General features: G+C 38.0%; 1 protein-coding gene across 1 annotated transcript in view; it reads right to left on the minus strand.

Annotated features, from left to right (window-relative positions):
• Window positions 1–23,823, minus strand: part of LOC150084486 (protein kinase C-binding protein NELL1-like) — a 512,402-nt gene that overhangs the window by 63,544 nt on the left and 425,035 nt on the right. The window contains exons 19-20 of the mRNA XM_090375239.1: window positions 14,283–14,507; window positions 13,043–13,092 (exon numbers count right to left, since the gene is read on the minus strand). Of these exons, the coding sequence (XP_090231365.1) occupies window positions 13,043–13,092; window positions 14,283–14,507 (275 nt within the window). The remainder of the gene's footprint in view (window positions 1–13,042; window positions 13,093–14,282; window positions 14,508–23,823) is intronic.

Genomic DNA, 23,823 nt, shown 5'->3' on the forward strand with positions numbered 1-23,823 from the left:
GCTCCTGCCCACCTGGCTACAGAGGCACCACTTTAAGAAGTAACCTTTGTCAAAGGCAAGGGACTTTGCTTTTGTAAAAGGTGAATATAGCAGTGACAGTTTATAAATTCTCTGCAGTGGAATCAACAGTAAATTCTAAATGGGAAGCATTCACAGATGTTATTGTAGAAGCTACTAGGCTTTTTATATAATAAAAAAGAACTACAGTTCAAGACTCAGGTCCAACTGGATGTCAAATGAACTAATGAGAACCTTGGCAACAAAGAAAAATGTATGAAATGCATATAAATAATAATTTGATACAGATATCTACAATAGATACAAATTAGTCTGCAATGAAAACACTAAGAAGATTTGGTAAGCTAATGCAGATTACAAGAAGTCAATGGCAAAGAATGAAAAGAAAAGCAGCAAAGACTTCATTATTCATGTAAAGAGAAGAAAGAAATAGAAGCAGAAGAAGATCCATTCATAAACAAGATATGAATGGATTAAATGTTGATTATCCTGCACAGGTCACTGACAAAATGATTAGGTAAGTTGCATCTATATTGACACATGAGGAATTTTTTTTTTTGGTATGGAGATGCCAGAAGGGAGTCAAATACTGGTGGGAAGTTGAATGACTTTGTGATAACTGAGAGAAAAGTAAAGGAGAAGTTGAAGCTAAACATAAAAAGGGCAATTGGAGTGGATGAAATCTATCCAGTTTTATTAAATGAGGCAGGAAAAGAGGTAAACAAACCTTTAACTATGATTATGAGAGCATCCATGGATTTAGGGGAGTCCATATGGACTGGAGACGGGCAAATGTATCTCCAATTTACAAAAGGGGAATTAAAAGGAAACAGAAGTAATTATAGAACTCTAGGGTTAACTTCTGTTCCAGAAAAAATAATGGAGTTACTGGTTAAAGAAGTAATGCAGGAGCCTCTAGACAGGAATGCAGTTACATTGCAGCCACAGCGTGGATTTGTTAAAGGGGCAATCTTGTCTGACCAATTTGATTGGATACTATGACACAGTAACAAAGGAACTGGATGCAGAAAATAACATCATATACTCACATTTCAGACTTCAGAAAAGCTTTTGATATTGTTGTATATAAAAGACAGTTATACAGGCTGGAGCAGTGGGGCATTAATGGCAAGTTGCTGCGATGGATAAAACGAATATTGAGTGGAGAAGACAGAGTTATCAATGGACACTGCCCTTCTTGGACAAATGTTATTAGTGGAGTTCCCAGGGTTCAGTGCTGAGCCCATTGTTGTTTTCTATATTTATTAATGATATTGATATCAGGCTTAATGTCTAAGTTTCCAGATGATACAAAGGTTGACAATATAATTACATTACAGTAATCAGAGTATATCACTGTAACAAAACTAGAGAAATCAGGCATTTGGGATGAGAAGTGGCAATTGAAGACTAATATTCACAAATGAAATGTACTTCATATCAAGGGATTAGTGTCAGACAATGTTAACTACAAAATCATTTTAAAGTAAATGTTTTTGTAATTAACCAAGAAAGTCATTTGAAATTTTCTTGGTTTACTGGAAATGTGCTTATAGCCCAAGCTAACTTGTGAACTACAAGAGAAATACATTTCTATGACAGGATATGCATTGTTATTTGTATAAAATTAAACTAAAGTTGTCTCAAACAAAAATGCAATTTTGTAGTGAACATTGTCTGACACTAAGTCCTTGATATGGGAAGCGGTAATCCCAGATTAACATTCAGGAGAATTAAAATTCAGTTAAAATTAAAATTCCCAGATTAAAATTCAGCAGTGGAGAATGAAAATGACCTTGAATAACTGTGTGGTCACATGTGATTTCTCTGAGCAGTGTAAACAGGCTTACTAAGACAGCTCATAGGGTTTTGTCAATGACACACAGGAATTGCCTCCTTATCCTAAACAGCACGAATAAGGAGGTGATTATCCCACATATAAGGCAATGGTTATGCCATTCCTTGAGTGGCACATATGGTATGAAAGCCTCAATTTTTGAAGGACATGGATCTGTTGTAATGTGTGCAGAAAAGACAACAAGATTGGCAAGGGGAACAAACGGGTGCTCTTACTGGGGAAAGTGCTTCAGTTTTATAAATTTCATTGTCTGGAAACTAGGCACCTGTGAGAAGATCTGATTGAGGTGTTTAAGGCTTTAAAGCTTGAATGAATTGAGTAAGCTCCATGCTGATGCAATCTTTCTTGCTCAGACTTCATATGAGGAGGCATGAAAACAAATTTAGGAAGAATTATTATTATAAGTTGGATGTGCAGAAAATTTCCTTCAGCCAGTGGGTGGTTGATTGTTAGAACAAACTCCCATCTGGTGTTGCACAGTTGGGCTGTTTGAATAAATACAAAGAACTGGATAACCTTTTTAGAGGGAATAAACAGGTAGAATGGGAATTGCTGTTTTTTTTGCCAATTGCTTTCTTGCATCATTTGTCAGTACTATTACTACTACAAGCTTAATCTCAATCTGTATTTATCCTACTCATTCCAAGACTCTTACAATTAGGAATGCTTTTCTTTCTCATTATTTGCTAGTAATATAGATTACTATTATTATTATATAGGTTATTTGCTATCTATAGATAGCAAATAACCTATATAGATAGGGGACTAGCAGGCAATGGTTATTCAGAGTAGTATTAGTAATGACAAATGATGCTAGAAAGCAAACTTGTACAGCACCAGGAAAACCCCCCCCCACACCTGTCCAACCCTCCAGTAATTTGTCTTATCCTTCATTAAATTTATTCAAACCATCCACTTCCACAACACTAGATGGAAGTGTGTTCCAGCAATCAACTATTGGCTGAAAGAAAGTTTCCACACATCTATCCTGCAACCATCCTTCCTCAATTTAAATTTGTCCCCTCATGTGTGTTGTCTGAACAAGAGGAAAGATATCATCAGCATTTAACTTACTATCCATTTAAAGCCTTTAACTCCTGAATCAGATCTCGGTACAGGTGCCTAGTTTCCAGATGCTACAATTTGTCGGCTTCTAGACCTGTATGCAGTACTTATGATGTGGCCTAACCATCACCTTATACAATGGGATAATGACATCATCCCTGCTGGCAAAATTCCTATATATCACTGACAAAACTCCATGAGCTGTTCTAATGGTATCTCTGCATTGTACAGAGAACTTCATGTCAAACTCAACAATAATCTTAGTATTTTGTTGTTCTCCACTACCATCAGAGTGGTACCACACAGTTGAAATGTTATTCTGGAATTATTGTTTCCTATAGGCAGTAAATTGCATTTGTCAATGTTAAACTTCAATTGCCAGTTTTCAGGCCAACCACCTAATTTTTTCAGATCTTGTTGCAGTAACAATACCCAACCTTTGTATCATCTGCAAATGGAGACAGTAAGCTTGATATGACTTCATCAATGCCATTAATAAATATTGAAAACAACATGGACACAGTACTGAACTCTGGAATTCACTAATAATATCAGTCCAAGAGGATCAGCATCAGTGGTGTGCTGGTAATTTTTTTAACAACTGGCTCACCCTTTGGAAACTACATGGCAGTTTCTCCCTTTGTGAGAATTACAATCCCCCCTCCCCAAAAAAAAAATATAAAAGTGAATCCATTACAGTATCAGCAAACATCCACTTATACTGTCTGAGCTACTTCTTCTTAGGGTAACGACTTGATCGGGTTTACAACAATTCTAGAAATGCAAACTGTAGTTTTTGACAGATGTTGAGCATGAAAATGTCATTGCCATAAGAAGCGATCCTGGCAAAATTAAGCGGATGTTCGTTGGAAATAATATTCCTGTAAAACTGCTAGCAGAGATAATCCCTACACAGGAATAAATTACCTCCCTACACAGTACAAAGCGGGGGGGAGGAAGCACAAAGGGTGCAGAAATAAGTATGTCCCGGCTGAATTTTCCACGTCACCATCTTATTACCCAAATGCCGCTAGCTATTGTGCACTGCTCTACAGTTTATAGCCATTGTCTGTTTAACAACTGGCTTGCAAAATTCTTGAAAATTTAAAAATCGGCTCGTGTGAGCCGGCTCCAGCACACCACTGATAAGCATCCATTAATAACTACTGTAATATGCCACTGAGCCATCCTATTATCCATAGTAATAAATTGCCATTAATGATATTAATGGCAACTTACTGCTGTACAATCTGTTCCAGTTTGTACAAACTGGAACAGATTGTACAGCAGTATGTTGAACAGCATCAGAAACTTTCTGAAATCTAAGTGTATGGATATAAAAATTATTTTTTGCATCCAGTTTGTTATTGTCATTGAATCCAATCAGATTTTTCAGACAAGATCACTCCTTAACAAATCCATGGTGTGAATGTTGCATAACTGCATTCCTATCTTGATGGTCCTGCATTGGCATTAGTTGAGGCATATGATGCAAGAAAGCAAGCTTATACAGCATCAGCCAAAAAAAAAAAAAAACCCCTTCCCATTTCACTCATCTGGTCACTCCAAATGTTTGTCTAGTTCAGCCTTAAATTTATTTAAGCTATCAACTTCCACAACAAGAGATGGAAGTCTGTTCCAGCAATCAACTACCCTGCTGGCTAAAGGCAAATCTATTCTACAACTGACTTTTCTCAATTTGAATTAACAGGTTCTTAATCTGAGCAAGCAGAAGTATCCTGTCAGCATTGAGCCAGCTCAAACCATTCAAGACCTTATACACCTCGATCAGATCACCTCACAGGTGCCTAATTTCCAGATGCTGCAACTTGCAGAACTTAAGCCTTCCTCTCACCAATCTTATTGCCCTTCTCCGTACTTGTTCTAGCAACTCTACATCCTTCCTAAAATGAGGCCTCCAGAACTATATACAGTACTTAAGGTGTGGCCTGACAATTGCCTTATACAAGGGGATAATCACCTCCTTGTCTCTGCTAGCAAAATTCCAATATATTACTGACAAAACTCCATGACCTGCTCTGACAACCTCCTTGCACTGCTCAGAGAACTTCATATCTGACTGCACAATTACTCCCAGGTCTTGTTTATTCTCCACCTCCCTGAGTGTAGTACCACCAGTTGGTACGTTTCTCTTGGGTTGCTGCTATCCATATAGAGTACTTTGCATTTGTCAATGTTAAACTTCATTTGCCACTTCTCAGCCCATCTGCTCATCTTTTCTAGCATACTCATCCATAATTGATGCCGCCAACTCTGACCAATTGTAACTTTAAACATAGATAAAATTAAATTACAAATAAAATAAATAATAAAATACATAAAATCGACTGTAAAATATAATATAATTTAAAATACAATAAATCATATATGAATATATTAAAATAATAAAAATATTATACATTATAAGTGTTAAACCCATACTACTCTAAAACTGAAGCTTTCGGCAGCATCTGCTGCCTTTCTAAACAATTCATTATAAAGTACTAAGCCTTCCCAGCAGACCCAGGGTGTACAATGGTACCTGTGCATGCTCCGTTTCCTGTATATCAGCACCAGAAGTAGCTCGGGGCTGTACGACTTTAAAATGCTCATCCCAACCCGGGATAACGGTCTCAAACATTACATTAATCCTACAACCCTTATCCCCATTCAGGCTATGATCACTCAAGGAACAAATCCTTAGGCTCTCCAGCCACTTCCGGTTCCAGAAACCCTCTACCTTATCTGTAATTACAGCTCCTTCGGCTGTTATCCCAGGCATGTTCCACCAAAGCCGACCCCGAGACTTTGGTATGACCGTAAGATGCAGGCTATTGGTTGCGAAATGCCCGGATAGTAGGGAATGTATGCAGTGGAGCCAAGTATCCCCTCCTCCCTCTGAGTACCATGTCCACAACAACCTTCAATCACGTTCTGGGGGTATCCACATCTCACAAGGTCGGCAGTGACCTGTTTAATTTCCTCCCTATCCTCCGAGGTTGAGCAGTGCGACCAAGCCCTGCTCATTAAATAATTTCTTCCTCCCTATCCTCCGACCTACCTCAGAGGATAGGGAGGAGGGGGTACTTGGCTCCACCACATACATTCCCTACTATTCGGGCATTTCGCAACCAATAGCCTGCATCTTACGGTCATACCAAATACGTTGTGTGCAGCTTCCAGGTCAGAAGCTGCACACGGTGATGGTGGCAGTTAAAGACCGTGTTGTGGGAGTTGACAACAGTGGGGTTGTCTGCAAAATTCAATGTCCCGATTGTGGGGGATGTTACGTAGGTGAAACTAAGCACAGATTATGCGATAGATTGGGGGAACATAGCAGGGTGCTTAGATTGGCTAAAGTCTTGGGGTCGGCCATGGCAGAACATGCGTGGGAAACCGGGCATGGGATAACAGCCGAAGGAGCTGTAATTACAGATAAGGTAGAGGGTTTCTGGAACCGGAAGTGGCTGGAGAGCCTAAGGATTTGTTACTTGAGTGATCATAGCCTGAATGGGGATAAGGGTTGTAGGATTAATGTAATGTTTGAGACTGTTATCCTGGGTTGGGATGAGCATTTTAAAGTCGTACAGCCCAGAGCCGCTTCCAGAGCTGATATACAGGAAAAGGAGCATGCACAGGTACCATAGTATGCCCTGGGTCTGCTGGGAAGGCTTAGTACTTTATAATGAATTGTTGATGCAGCACTACTTATGTTGAAAAAGGCAGAAGATGCTGCCAAAAGCTTCAGTTTTAGAGTAGTACGGGTTTAATGCTTTTAATGTATATTTTCATTATTTTAATATATTCATATGATTTATTGTATTTTAAATTATATTATATTTTACAGTCGATTTATTTATTTTATTTGTAATTTAATATTATTTACGTTTAAAGTTATAATTGGTCAGAGTTGGCGGCATCAATTATGGATAGATTTCCTGACCACAGAGGCCTTTTTAGTGAGTCAGTAGCATACTGTTTTTACTGTCATTAACAACCCAGCCACACTTTGTATCATCTGCAAACTTGGACATTAAGCCTGATATACCTTCATCGATATCATTAATAAATACACAAAACAACAATGGGCGCAGCACCGACTCCACTAATAACATGTGTCCATTTATTACCACTCTCTGCCGTCTCCCACTCTACCATCCCTTTATCCATTGCAGTAACTTACCCTTAATACCATTACCACTCCAATTTGTATAGCAGTCTTCCATGTGCAACACTATCAAAAGCTTTCCTGAAATCCAAGTACATGATATCAATATTATTTTTTGCATCCAGTTCCTTTGTGACCACATCGTAGTATACAATCAAATTGGTCAGACAAGACTTTCCCTTAACAAACCCATGCTGTGTCTGAATTATTACTGCTGTCTTGTCTAGGTGATCCTGTATCACCTCTTTAACCAGTGACTCCATTATTTTTCCCAGAACAGAAGTTAAACTAACAGGTCTATAATTATGTGTCACCCTTTGAATCCCCTTTGTGGGGATTCAAAGATGTGCAAATGTATCCCCTTTGTGGGGATACATTTGCACATCTCCAGTCCATGAGGATGGACTCCTGACTCTAAGGATGCTCTCATAATTATGGCTAAGGGTTTGCTTACTTCCCTTGCTGCCTTTTTTATATTTAACTTCAACAATTTCTCCTCCACTTTGCTGTCACAGTTATTACCCAGTCACTTATCTCCTCTGTTAGTGTTTGATAAACTTCTGGCACTCCCCTCCTGGAATAACTCCTCATGTGTGAATGTAGATGCAAAATACTCATTCAGTTTATCAGCTACTTGAGCAGGATCATCAATAGTCAAACCATCTATGTTAAGTGGACCAATCTGATTCACACCCCTTCCACTAGAGTTTATATAAGTAAAGAACTCTTTGCTGTTTTTCTTTGCATCTTTTGCTAAATATTTCTCATAATCTGCCTTTGCCTGCCTAACCTTCTTTGTGACTTGATTAGAGACTAGCCATAGGCTTCTGTGTCGCCTGATAATGCATCCCATGCATTTCTCTTTTCTTCCACGAGCCTCATTAATTCATCCTACATCCATTTAGGCCTGAACCTTGAACAGTATTTCTTAGTTGGTATGAAAAGCCTAGTAGCCTCCAATATTAAGTCCTTGAAGGCTTCCCATTTAGAATTCAACATTGGCATCATCATCAGTAACATCACCATCATCATTAGAATTCAGCATTGGTAACATCATTACTTCTTTAACCAGTGACTTCATTAAGTTTCCTGGAACAAAAATTAAGCTTACAGTTCTGTAATTACTTATTTCATCTTTTGATTGCCTTTATGAGCTGAGAATATATTTGCACATTGCAAGTCCACAGGGACTTTCTCTGAATCCAAGGGGACTCTTTTCCTGCTTCTTTTAATATAATTGGATAGATCGTGCCACCTCAGGTGTCTCATTTCCATTTAGCATCAACAATTTCTCTTCCACTTTCCTCTGAGTTATCAGAAAATATTACGCTCTCTGCAATTTGATATAGTATTTCCATTCTAAAAGATTCCTCGTGTGGGAATGCAAATGCAAAATATATACTTAATTTATCAGCAACCTCAGCAGAATCGGCAACAGTTTAAGTTGGTAAAAAAATATGGCAACTTCCACATTTACACCATTTATATCTAGCATACAAATGCAATTCATCCATTTCCTTATAGTACTTACACAAATAAAGAAATCTTTCCTATTTTTCTTTGCCAGACACTTCTCGTAATCTGTCTTAGCTTCCCTAACCACTGTGTGACTTTATTTCCCACTTCCCACTGTGTGACTTTATTGCAAATTGGCTTATCCTGACTGTAGATTTTTGTATCTCCTGATAAGTTTGAATATATGTCACCTCACATGTGCAGTCTCAGCAAGAGGAAGAATGCCATTAACATTTAGCTTAATGAATCCATTCAAGGTCTTAAACACATCAATCAGATCTCTCCCTGCAAGTGCCTAGTCAGTAAATGTTGCAATTTTCAGAACTGAAGGCTTTCTAGGTAAGAGCACCCTTTTGTTTCTTTCACCAATCTGAGTGCCATTCTCTGTGTGATTTACAATAGATCTACTGCCTTCCTAAAGTAAGGACTCCAGACCTGTATCCAGTACTCAAGATGTGGCCTAACCATGGCCTTGCAAAACAGGATAATCACCCCTTATCCCCACTAGCAAAGTTTCTATATACCATTTACAAAACCCCATGAGCTCTCCTATCAGCATGTCTGCAATGCTCAGAGAATTTCATATCTGACAGCACAATTACCCCCAGGTCCTTTTCATTTTCCACTACCCTGAGTGTAGTACCATACAGTTGATACTCTGGAATTATACTACCCATACACAGTACCTTGCATTTTTCAATGTTAAACTTCAACTACCATTTCTCAGCCCGTCGACCTAATTTTCATAAATCTTGTTGTAGTAGCTGACCCTGATTAATGTCACTAACTACTCGGCCAGCCCTTATATCATCTACTAACTTAGACACTAAACTTGATATACGAGGGTGGTTCAATTAAGAATCACACTCACCTACTTCCACATATACAAGAGTCATGATATTGTGTGTAGCATCATATATATCTCTGTACTAAAGGTGTAAGATTTCAGTCCTGTGTCTTAATTTGTTTTTCTCTTACAGAGCTGAACATGTGACAAAGTAGCACCATGGATAAAGTTGATGCCAGAGCTGTAATCCGGTATCTGTTCTTGAAGGGGAAATCTAAAGAAATCCACGAGGAGATGACTGCTGTATATAAGGATGAAGCCCCATCCTATGGCATTGTGAAGCACTGGCATAGAATCTGAGCCCATTCCAGGTCGCCCCCCCCCCAATTCAGCCATTGATGACAGCATGATCAGAAAAGTGAAGTCGTTAATCACGGAAGATTGCCGGATATCTGTGCGTGAATTGTCCCGGGAGGTGAAGATTAGTGTGGGCGCTGTTGAAACAGTCTTTCACAACCAACTTCATTTACAGAAATTGATTGCAAGATGGATTCCCCGATTATTGACTGGTTTCCAGAAGGCTGATTGACAACAGAAATCACAAGTGTTGTTAGCATTGTGCCAAAAAAATGAGGAAGACTTTTTCTCTTCTCTAATCACTCAAAATGAAAGTTGGATCCATTTCGACCCTGAAAGTACAAAGCAGTCCATGGAATGGTGACATCATGGTTTCTGTCTATATTCTACTCCCCATATTCAAATTCTGCATTTTTTATGTTAAAGTGGCACCATTGTCCAGTATCCCTATAATGTTGAAGTTCAGTGACTTATCAAGTTTAGACTCATCAAATTTTTTTTTTTTTTTACTAAACTCCTAGCATTAGTGTACATGCACCTCTTTTCATTCTTAGTAATCCTAACATAGCCCACGTATTTTTTTTTGTTTCACAAGGATCACCCAGTAGGCTACATAATTTCCAACACATTGTCCAGGCTACTGCATGTTCCAACAGAAGCAGTTCACGAATCACTTAAACCTCTGCCTGTGGCTGTTATTATTCTTTTATTCTGTGCCTACCACCACCTACAAAGCTAGCAGTTTTTGATTTACCTAACATTGCCTTGATAGCATCAGCAAAAAATATTCTTGCACCCCTTCTATTTAAGTGTCTCCCATCCCTGTAAAAACAGTCTCTCCTGTCAATTGTTAATTTCATTGCAGTGTCAGCCAAATCATTTCCGCTAATCTTAATGTGGCTAGAAATCTGCATAAGCAGATATCAAATTTAAAGAGCAAGGGAAAGAGTATCATATGCTGAACCTAATACAGGACTGGATCAGCAGCATGGACTAAAAGTGCATTACAGACTTTAAATCCTGTAATAGACTTTAATTAATCAGTGTATATAAAACACTGTTGGTATTGTTGAGTTCTTATGTGAACCAAAACTAACTCTATAAGTGTTAAAGTGGCACCATTGTCCAGTATCCCTATAATGTCGAAGTTCAGTGACTTATCAAGTTCAGTGACTTATCAAAACTAACTCTATGCATTGCAGGTAGATAAAATTTGGAGTGCCACAATTCTTATCTATTTCTGAAAGATGCTGCATGCTGATACATGAGCACGTCAGGGTTGAAGGGAGTTATGACGGCCAAGCATCCTCACTACCACAATATGTATTCTTACTTCCTCTGCCTATCAGAAGCAGAAGAAATTGTGTTTTTGCCAGTGATTTGTTACATGTCTTTCAGACTACACAACATGTGAATCAGCCTGTGAATGCACTTCTACAGTTAAAAACAGAATATGAATGACAAGCTCCAGTGTCATTAAAAAAATTGAATTTTTCGAAGGATATCAGGATACAGGCAGCATACAAAAGGAGCAGGCTTAGTGAAAATCCAACTTCAGCCTAATCGTTACTGCTTTTATGTTGCAAGCAGCAAAGACTGAAATGGAATGTGGATGTCCATGAGAATGGCAACTCTACCATGAGTAGGAAGGTTCTTCATTTGCATTTAGATGGAATCAACAATTTCACTTTGAGTTCTGAAGGGCTGGGGACTTTGTTTTCTCGGTCTTGAATATATCCATTTTGGAAAAGAAATAGCTATTGGACAGCAAGTACCTCTTTAACTTCATCTGTTCATTCTTGTGGATATATAGGCACGTACAGATACATATTTTACACATACACATGCACCAGCAGCAGCAGATCAACCACTCAGGTGGATTGATTGCTCAATATGGGCTGGTCAAATTTAAAATTTTCCATGTGAATAAAAAATATCTACTGTGTAACAAAATAAGTCACAAACCAGCTCAGCATTAAAAATAATAAAACAGCTCTTTCATGTAAATTATAAAATACTGGAGTTCAATGATGCTGACAATAAACACACAGCACAGCTAAACTTGTAGGATGTCCACAATTCTTCTATATAATATTAGGCAAATGCAGTTTGTTCTCAGAAGTATATAATGCTTCTGAGAATTCGTAAGCAATAAATATTTGTTAATGTTACCAGTAAGCCAGGTATTCTGCAAAAGAAGATTTTCTTAACTGAAATTTATTAAAAATAGACTATGTGATTGCCACATTTAGAAGTTTATGTTAATATTACAGAGCCAGACATCTATGAAAATACTGCTGAAGAAGAAATCATTCACATGTCAGCTGAGCAAAATGATGTGTACAGAAAATTCCTAAAAATAACTGTGAAACTAAATTATTAAACATAATTTTTGTGCAATTAAATTTTTTTGCCTACTTTTATATATGATTTTCCCCAACCAATTTTTTTTATAATTGTTTAATAAAATACATATTTTCAGTACATGGGCCAAGTTATAAAAAAAAAATTGGCAAGCCAAAATACATTCTCAGTCTACTCCAGTAGATACACACACACACACACACACACACACACACACACACACACACACACACACACACACACACACACACACACACACACAATGAGAATAGCAAGCAACTTTTTTTTTTTTCCCTTCATTTGTATTATTATCATTATTTCAAAATATCAGTTAGGGAGAAATTTCAAGACAGAAAGAAGCAATATATTCCTTACAAGCACATGAATAATTTATGTGCTCATATAATGTGCTCAAAGAAAAGTTGGAGCATTTACTAATTTCAAGAACCATTAAGCTTTTTTATAAAAAATTAATAAAAAACTGATTTTGTGAAACTGGAATGGATATTAACAAATTTTCTTAGTGCAATATTTATGTTGAATCTGTCTGCAAATTAACGTTTTTTTTTTTTTTCATTTTTATTTCTAAGTGGTCACACGCAAAGTATATAAAAACAAAATAAAACTAACTGTTTACAGAGCAAGGTAAACAGTGCTCAAAATAATGCAGTGAAAAGTAAATCACATAGTTTGTATTTACATCATAATAACTTATCAATTTAAGATACAAACTGGAATGTTAACACTTGTGTGAAATATATTCAACTATGTAAAACAAAATAGCACCATTATGTACTGATCAGTTTGAAATTTAACATTATGCATATATATATAGCAGACAAACACACACACAAATTAAAGGAATTGTGCAGCTATGCAGGTGAGAAATTGATAAAGATGGAGTGATTACCGATGGAAACTATAACCCGTATTGCTCACCGAGTTTTCACAGACAGGGACCTGCAACAGGAGGGTTATGAATTTATGTGTTAGAATGAATGTTAGAAACAAGCTAATTTAATGGGATGAGGTTAAAAAGAGATTAATTACCTCCTCCTCCTACTTTTAATTAATATATAATGCTAATTACAAAAACTTCAAAATACATCACAATTTTAACACATTAATGGAGAGAAACAAATACCAAAAGCAACAATTTTTGTTTCATTAACTGGATAAAAATTAACAACTAATTAAAAGTTTACAAGAGGAAGAGGTTAATGGTAGTTATTTTAATATTTAATGTGCTGTAATTATCACAAACTTGCACCAAAAGTTTAACTAGGAGCTGCATTGCTGCACATCAATGAGGAATAGGGATTTGTTTTCTTGGCATTAATAAAAAGGGAAAAAAATATATATATAAATATATATATATTTATAAATAAGAATTGCATCGTGTCTAATTTTTCTCAATATTTATGTATGCATTTCCAAGCATTTATAAAATAGAAGGTAAAAATATAACTAAAAAAAAAAATCTTGAATAACTGAAATTTACAAAATAAACAGATAGATGGGGGAGGGACAATAATCAAAATAAATGCAAAATTAAGTTACAAGATTTATTTGGTGCAAATTTGTTAGTTTATACATTATTAAAATGTTGACAGAATGAAACAAAAAATTAGGTTAAACAAAACAAAATTAAGACTGAAACATCACGGAAGGTTAATGAAAAAAAAAAAAAAATTAAACACAATATTAGTCTTTAAGTTATTCGTAAAGTATCATGCCAGGAAAGAAAACACTAGCATTAAGTAAAAAAGCATAATCAAGCTTTCAGTATTTTCAAGAGAAAGAGAATAAAAGAAAAAAAAAAAACAAAATAGAACAACATTAACAAATAACAATTAAACTGAAGTTATGCTAGGAAATAAAACATATCAAGCTTAATTTTAAAAAAAAAGTTTTGGGTGGAAATGCAGAATTATAAATATTACCCAAATATGCAATCTACGTTAACTGTGCTTATTGTGCATATAATTAGTAGCATAAGTTATTTTAACATAATCAAGATGATAATATCAGTTTATCAGGGGTTAACACTAGAAGCAATAAAAAAATTTATATGCTCATAAGAGTAAAGTTCCTAATATTATTTAAAGTTTCAGTTAATTAGCAAAAGTTACAAACATTAGCTAAATTACCTGACACCTGCAGGAAGTGCATGGATCTTGAGCTACTGCTACCCTTTCACCCGAACGATACATCTGCCCTAAATAGGTACAGCCCCTTCCCTGAGATGAAATGTTACTACTACTAGAACCACATGGATCATTTTCACACCGAGGACAGCAATCTCCTATCATGTGAATGGGCTTTTCACAATTTACAGGTGGACATTCCATTTCCCAACAATCCACTTCTCCATACTATAAACACAAAATTTTGTTTAAGAATTTAACCCACTCAAGCATTTCTTATTTTAATTTAAATTTACTTATTTAATATAAAAATTACTTGGCATATAAAAAAATTAATTTAATGCCCATGGAAATATCTGTTAGAATGGTATGTGACAAAAACTGTATAGCTGTGTAAAACAGTGACAAATGTGTGAAAAAGACTGCTGATAAACTCAGTAGTTTTAGCTTGCATGATGCCCAAGAATAACAAAGACAGAATTGGGGATATTTTAGTTTCTCCAGTGATAGCAGTCTGTCTTCAATTAGGCACTGTTTTGACAGGAATGGCATACACTTAAATAGGACAACATTACATGCTGATGCTATTGAGGCAGTATAAGGCGGGTTGGTAGCTATGGGGGTATGCATTGACTAATAGATTAATAGCAGCTGCAGGCTAGTTTGTGCACTAGATTTTTAATACCAATTAAGAGATATTGTTCAAACCTTAGACCTAAATGGATGGTAGATGTACTGATGAGATACACCAGCCTGGAAAGCAAAGTGTTGGGGATTTCAGGCCTTGCTGTGGGTCATCACACAACAAGTGAATACATGGACTGTGTAAGGGTAACTAAGAGTAAGAACTTGTGCATGTATAATTGCATATACACTGACTCTTTAAAAATTACAGCTGTGAATTACAGGCTCCGGAAAAAGCGACAAGTGTTTGCCTTTTTATTTACCTAATTGTTATTTTATATTGTACTTTAAACGTAGTCTTATAGTTATTGTTACACTGGTTATTTTTATTTTTAATTTAGATAAAGAGTTTTTGTAGATTACTACTTAATATACGTAGAACCGTTATTTCGTACGAATCTAACAGCCATTGTTTTTGTATAGAGTAGTAGGGAATTCAAATTTTTAATTGTGGTAACTAGGCAGCTCTAACGTATAATTATATAGCGTAATACACATCACTGCATTTAGGAGTCTATTAGATAGCGTAGTATTGACAACTAATTGATTAAATTTATTGATCTTATTAATTTAAAATATCATGCCTCAGACAAGAGAAGCAAAGCAACAGGCACAAAGTGGCAGGAGTGCTGTGACTCGGAGGAGAACTAAGGGAGGGCAATTCTCCAACGCATCACAGCCTAAAAAAAATGTGCAACTTGTGAAATGTTTGCCGAACTCTCTGGAACAGAACGTGATCTAGCCAAGGAGGATGTTTTTGTGTGTGCAGGTGCAGAGAGTGTTTAGAAATTAGGCATCAACTCACCGTTCTACTGGGCATCTATGAGAACTTGAGCTGTAGGGTAGATGCCCTCGAAGAAATTAATATGAGGGGCCCATCAAGCCCTCAGCTGCCGAACTCAATGCCAGAGCTCACTCCAGGATACACAGCGGCAATCTCCAAGGCAGAATGCGCTGGTCCCACAGCATTAGCATTAGTAGAGGCATTTGGTGCAAGAAAGCAAGCTTATGCAGCATCAGCCAAAAAAAAAAAAAAAAATAAAATCTTCCACTTCACCCCTCTGTTCGTTCGAAATACCTGTCCAGCTGAGCCTTAAACTTGTTTAGGCTAACAACTTTCACGACAAGGGATGGAAGTCTGTTCCACCAACCAACCACCCTCTGGCTAAAGGCAAATTTCCGCATGTCTATCCTACATCTGAATTTATGCCCTTTCAGGTGATTATTCTGAGCTAGAGGAAGAATCCCATCAGCATTGAGCATGCTCAAACCATTCAAGGCTTTATACACCTCTATCAGATCACCTCGCTGGTGCCTAGTCTCCAGACACTGTAATTTGCAAAACATAAGCCTTTCTTCGTAAGAGCACCCCTTTGTTCCATTCACTAATCTTGTTGCGCTTCTCTGTACTCGTTCTAGCAGCTCTACATCCTTCTTGAAATGAGGCCTCCAGGCCTGTATACAGTACTCTAGGTGTGGCCTGACCATTGCCTTATACAAGGGAATAATCACCTCCTTATCCCTGCTAGAAAAATTCCTATATATCATTGACAATACACCATGAGCTACTCTTGCAGCCCACCTGCACTGCTCAGAGAACTTCATATCTGCCTGCACAACCACCCCCAGGTCCCTTTCATTCTCTACCACTGTCAGTGTAGTACTACAGAGTTGATACGTTGCTCTGGGGTTGCTGTTTCCCATATGTAGTACTTTACATTTGTCAATGTTAAACTTCATTTGCCACCTCTCAGCCCATCTGCTCAACCTTTCCAGATCCTGTTGCAGCAGCATAGTGTCAGTAGTGTCCTTGACAACCCTACCAACCTTCATATCATCTGCAAACTTGGACATTAAGCTTGATATACCATCATTAATATCATTTATAAATACAGAAAATGATATTGGACCCAATACTGAACCCTGAGGGACTCCACTAATAACATTAGTCCACGATGAGCAGTGTCCATTGATTACCACTCTGTCTTCTCCTCCTCAACCACCCCTTTATCCATAGCAGCAATTTGCCTCCAATGCCACACTGCACCAATTTGTGCAGCAGTCTTCCATGTGCAACAGTATCAAAAGCCTTTCTAAGATCCAAATATATAATATCAAAGTTATTCCCTGCATCCAGTTCTTTTGCGACTGCATCATAGTATCCAATCAAATTGGTCAGGCAAGACTTCCCCTTAACAAAATCATGCTGTGTCCGAGCTATAACTGAAGTCTTGTCTAGATGATCCTGCAGTGCTTCTTTAACAAGTGCCTCCATTAATTTTCCGGGAACAGAAGTTAAACTCAGTTCTATAATTACTTGTGTCAGCCTTTGATCCTACTTTGTGAATTGGGGTCACATTTGCACATTTCCAGTCCATGGGTACCTCCCCTGAGTCCAAGGCAGCTCTCATAATTATGGCTAAGGGTTTGCTTACTTCCTTTGCTGCCTGCTTTAATATAACTGGATAGATCCCATCCACCCTAGGTGCCTTTCTTGTGTTTATCTTCAACAATTTCTCCTCCACTTTACTCTCAGTTATTACAAGATTCTCTAGCTTACTGCCAGAGTTGAATACACCTCTGGCATTCCCCTCACTCAATAACTCCTCATGTGTGAATGTCGATGCAAAATATTCATTTAGTTTGTTAGCTACCTGAGCAGGATCATCAACAGTTGACCCATCGATATCAAGTGGACCAATCTGATTCATCCCCTTCCTTCTAGAGTTTACATAAGTAAAGAACTCTTTGCTGTTTTTCTTTGCATCCGTTGCCAAAGATTTTTCGTAATCTGCCTTTGCCTGTCTAACCTCCTTTGTAACTTGGTTACAGATCAACTTGTATCTATCATAGGCTTCCATGTCACCCATTAATTTATATGTATTCCATGCATTTTTCTTCTTTGCCATATGTCTCATTAGTTCATCTGACATCCATATAGGACTAAACCCTGAACAATATTTCTTAGTTGGTATGTAAACCCTTGTAGCTTCCAAGATAAGTTCTTTGAATGCTTCCCATTTTGAATTTGCTGTTGGTAACATAATCAGTTGGTCCCACTATATAGAATTTAAATACTATCTCAGTCCATCGTAGTCACCTTTATGAAAGCAATAACCCTTCCCTTTAACACCTAATGGTAGTTACCTCTTTGAGTAAATCCCACTTCAGCACACTGTGATCACTGCCACCTAGTGGTTCATTTATCTGCAGATTCTTAATGCATGAAGAATCACAACTGATAATCAAATCAAGAGTATTACTCCCTCTAGTTGCCTCCCGAACATGCTGATGTAGAAAACAATCATCCAATAAATCCACAAAAGCCTTGCTAGTGAGTGAGTGACCAGCCCCCAAATTCCAGTCAATATCTGGGAAATTAAAATCCCCCATTATAAGACTCTCTGATTTACTGGCCCACTATTTCCCTGTACAGTTTCTTATTATACTCATCAGAGTCATTAGGCCTATAGCACACTCCTACTCTCAATTTTGATCTCCCAATGCTTATGCCACATCAAACTGACTTGACACTGCACTGTCAAGCGATGTAGACTGGCTTCACTTCCTTCGATTTTATGTATTTCTTAACTAATAGCATAACCCCTCCTCCCTTCCTATCCTGTCTATCCTTTCTGTAGACATTGTACACCCCAAATTCCAGTTCTGCATTCCTTATATCTGTGTGACACCACGTCTCTGAAATCCCAACAATATCTGCCTTTGATGTTTTGAGCAATACCTCAAATTCATCAAATTTATTTACTAAACGCCTAGCATTGGTGTACACGCAAGTATACATGCACCTGTTCTTTTTCTTAGCTACCCTAACACAACCCATGTGTTTACTTGTACCCCAATGATTCCCAGCAGTCTCTGAAATATCCTGCATCTTATTTTCCAGGCTGCTGCTCATTCCCATAGAAGCAGTGCAAGAATCACTTTCACCTCTGCCAGTGGCTACTGTTAATCTATTAGTCCTTGTATCCCCCCAATCTAGCAGTTTTCCGACCCACCTAACACTGCCTCGATAGCATCAGCAAACATTCTTGCACTCTTTCTATTTAAGTGTATCCCATCCCTGTAGAAGCAGTCTCTCCTGTTAACAAGTACAGACCAAGCTGAAAAAAAAATTCTACCCCTTGAGCCTTGCACAATCTTTCCAGGGCCGAATTGATCGACAGGGCTCTCATCATATACTCCCTCCTATCGTGTCTGGGCAGAATTGCAGACACTTTCAAATTCAACCCTAATTCTAAGCTTTTTTTCAACAGTGATCTGTACTTGTTAAGTAATTCCACCGGTCTCCTACTCTTGGAGACCTAGTTATTGTTGGTGACTATTGTCAGGGAGACGGGGAATATATTGAGTAAAAAGGATAGATGGAACAGGACCAGGGTATGTCTGCCAGGAGCAAAAGTTGATGACGTTGTAAAGCATATATCTTTTAAGGGCACTAAAAGTGATATTGTTGTGCACGTTGGCACCAATGACATTAAGAGTAGGAGATCTGCAGATTTACTTAACAAATACAGGTCAATGTTGCAAAAAAGTCGTGAGGCAGGGTTAAATTTGAAAGTGTCTGCAATTCTGCCCAGACCCGATAGGAGGGAATACATGATGAGAGCCCTGTCAATCAATTCGGCCCTGGAAAGATTGTGCAAGGCTCAAGGGGTAGAATTTTTTTTCAGCTTGGTCTGTACTTGTTAACAGGAGAGACTGCTTCTACAGGGATGGGATACACTTAAATAGAAAGGGTGCAAGAATATTTGCTGATGCTATCGAGGCAGTGTTAGGTGGGTCGGAAAACTGCTAGCTTGGGGGGGAGTCACAGACTAAAAGGTTAAAAGTAGCCGCAGGCAGAGGTGAAGGTGATTCTTGCACTACTATTAGAATAAGCAGCAGTGTGGAACAAGGGGTGTTGGGGGTTTCATGGACTGAAACCCCCAACAGGTGGGTATATGGGATCTGTTAGGGTAACTAATAATAAGAATAGGTACATGTATACTAATGCTAGAAGTATAGTAAATAAATTTGACAAATTTGAAGTGCTGGTCAAGACATCAAAGACGGATACTGTTGGGATAGCAGAGATGTGGTGTCACACAGATATAAGGAATGCAGAACTGGAATATGGGGAGTACAATATGTACAGAAAGGATAGACAGGATAGGAAGGGAGGAGGTGTTATGCTGTTAATTAAGAAAAACATAAAATCAAAAGAAGTGCATCCAGTTGATATAGATGAACAGTGCACTGTTGAGTCAGTTTGGTGTGACATAAGCACTGTGAAAGCAAAAATAAGAGTAGGAGTGTGTTATAGGCCTAATGACTCGAATGAGTATAATGAACAATTGTACAGAGAAGTAGAGTGGGCTAGTAAATCAGAATGTCTTATAATGGGGGATTTTAACTTCCCAGATATTGACTGGAACTTGTGGGTTGGTCACTCACACACTAGTAAGACTTTTTGGATTTATTGGATGATTATTTTCTGCAGCAGCATGTTCAAGAGGCAACCAGAGAGGGTAATACTCTTGATCTGGTTATGAGCAGTGATCATTCGTGTATTAAGAATTTGCAGATAAAGGAACCACTAGGTGGCAGTGATCACAGCGTACTGATTTGGGATTTACTTAAAGATATAATTAACATCAGGGGTAAAGGAAAGGGTTTTTCTTCCGTAAAGGTGACTACAGTGGTCTCAGACAGTTTTTAAATTCTGTACAGTGGGATCAACTGATGATGTTACCAACAGTAAATTCTAAGTGGGAAGCATTCAAGGAATTAATCGTGGATGCTACTAAAAGTTTCATACCTATTAAGAAATATTGTTCAAGGTTTAGGCCTAAATGGTTATCAAATGAACTAATGAGACTCGTGACAGAGAATAAAAATGCATGGGATGCATATAAATTATAAAGCGACTCAGAAGCCTATGGCAGATGTAAGCTTGGCTGTAATCAAGTCACGAAGGAGGTTAGGCAAGCAAAGGCAGATTACAAGAAATCTTTGGCAAAGGATGCAAAGAAAAATAGCAAAGAGTTCTTTACTTATGCAAACTCTAGAAGCAAAGGGATGAATCAGATTGGACCAGTTATGATAGATGGGTTGACCATTGATGATCATGCTCAGGTAGCTGATAAACTGAATGAGTATTTTGCATCTGCATTCACACATGGAGTTATTTAATGAGGGGAATGATAGAAGTTTATGGAACTATAACAGGGAGCTAAGTGATTTTGTAATAACTGAGACCAAAGTGGAGGAGAAATTGTTGAAGTTAAACATAAGGAAGGCACCTAGGGTGGGCAGGATCTATCCAGTTATATTAAAGGAGGCAGCAAAGGAAGTAAAACTCTTAGCCATGATTATGAGAGCTTCCTTGGACTCAAAGGAAGTCCCCATGCATTGGACATGTGCAAATCTACCTCCAATTCAAAAAGGCAGATCAAAGAGTGACAATTAATTACAGACCTGTTAGTTTAACTTGTGTTCTGGGAAAAATAATGGAGTCACTGGTTAAAGAAGCATTGCAGATTCATCTAGACAAGACTGCAGTAATAGTTAAGACACAGCATGGGTTTGTTAAAGGGTGGTCTTGTCTGGCCAATTTCATTGGATACTATGATGTGGTCACAAAGGAACCGAATGCCAAAAATAATTTTGATATCATATACTTGGATTTCAGGAAAGCTTTTCATACTGTTGTACATGGAAGACTACTGTACAAATTGGAGAGGTTTAGGATTAAGATGACCTAGAGTGGTAATCAGTGGACACTGCTCTTCATGGACAAAATGTTATTAGTTGAGGTCCCCAGGGTTCGGTGCTGGGCCTATTGTTGTTTTGTGTCTTCATCAATGATATTGATGAATACACAAATTTCCAAGTTTGGATTCATGTCCAAGTTTGCAGATGATTCAAAGGTTGGCAGGGTTGTTAATGAGAGTAAAGACTGTTTGTTACTCCAACTGGATCTAGATAAGTTAGTCGAATGGGCTGAGAAGTGGTAACTGTAACGTGGTTAGAATTTGAATTTGAAAGTGTCTGCAATTCTGCCCAGACACGATAGGAGGGAGTATATGATGAGAGCCTTGTCGATCAATTCGGCCCTGGAAAGATTGTGCAAGGCTCAAGGGGTAGAATTTTTTTCAGCCTGGACTGTACTTGTTAACAGGAGAGATTGCTTCTACAGGGATGGGATACACTTAAATAGAAAGGGTGCAAGAATATTTGCTGATGCTATCGAGGCAGTGTTAGGTGGGTCGGAAAACTGCTAGCTTGGGGGGAGACAAAGACCAATAGATTGACAGTAGCCACTGGCAGAGGTGAAAGAGATTCTTGCACTGCTTCTATTAGAATGAGCAGAAGCCTGAAAAACAAGATGCATGGTATTTCAGAGACTGCTGGGAGCCATTGTGGTACAAGTAAACACATGGGTTGTGTTAGGGTAGCTAAGAATAGAAACAGGTGCAGGTATACTTGCGTGTACACCAATGCTAGGAGTTTAGTAAATAAATTTGATGAATTTGAGGTATTGCTCAAAACATCGAAGGCAGATATTGTTGGGATATCAGAGACGTGGTGTCACACAGATATAAGGGATGCGGAACTGCAATTTGGGGAGTACAACGTCTACAGAAAGGATAGACAGGATAGGAAGGGTGGAGGTGTTATGCTATTAGTTAAGAAACACATAAAAACCAAGGAAGTGAAGCCAGTCGACATCGCTGGACAGTGCAGTGTGGAGTCAGTTTGGTGTGACATAAGCATTGGGAGATCAAAATTGAGAGTAGGAGTGTGCTATAGGCCTAATGACTCTGATGAGTATAATAAGGAACTGTACAGGGAAATAGAGTTGGCCAGTAAATCAGAGTGTCTTATAATGGGAGATTTTAATTTCCCAGATATTGACTGGAATTTGGGGGCTGGATACTCACACATTAGCAGGGCTTTTGTGGATTTATTGGATGATTGTTTTCTACATAAGCATGTTCGGGAGGCAACTAGAGGGAGTAATACTCTTGATTTGATTATCAGCAGTGATTCTTCATGCATCAAGAATCTGCAGATAAATGAACCACTAGGTGGCAGTGATCACAGTGTGCTGAAGTGGGATTTACTCAAAGAGGTAACTACCATTAGGGGTAAAGGGAAGGGTTATTGCTTCCGTAAAGGCGACTACGATGGACTGAGACAGTATTTAAATTCTATACAGTGGGACCAACTGATGATGTTACCAACAGCAAATTCAAAATGGGAAGCATTCAAAGAACTTATCTTGGAAGCTACTAGGCTTTACATACCAACTAAGAAATATTGTTCAAGGTTTAGGCCAAAATGGATGTCAGATGAACTAATGAGGCATATGGCAGAGAAGAAAAATGCATGGGATACTTACAAATTAACACATGACACAGAAGCCTATGATAGATACAAGTTGATATGCAACCAAGTTACAAAGGAGGTTAGGCAGGCGAAGGCAGATTACGAGAAATCCTTGGCAAGGGATGCAAAGAAAAACAGCAAAGAGTTCTTTACTTATGTAAACTCTAGAAGGAAAGGGATGAATCAGATTGGTCCACTTGATATTGATGGGTCAAGTGTTGATGATCCTGCTCAGGTGGCTAACAAACTAAATGAATATTTTGCATCGACATTCACACATGAGGAGTTATTCAGCGAGGGGAATGCCAGAGGTGTATTCAACTCTAGCAGTAAGTTACAGAATCTTGAAATAACTGGGAGTAAAGTGGAGGAGAAACTGTTGAAGATAAACACAAGAAAGGCACCCGGGGTGGATGGGATCTATCCAGTTATATTAAAGAAGGCAGCAAAGGAAGTAAGCAAACCCTTA

Source organism: Mastigoproctus giganteus, chromosome 6 (assembly GCF_048544385.1).
Source record: "Mastigoproctus giganteus isolate SK-2022 chromosome 6, ASM4854438v1, whole genome shotgun sequence".
NCBI classification, from domain to species: Eukaryota; Metazoa; Arthropoda; class Arachnida; order Uropygi; family Thelyphonidae; genus Mastigoproctus; species Mastigoproctus giganteus.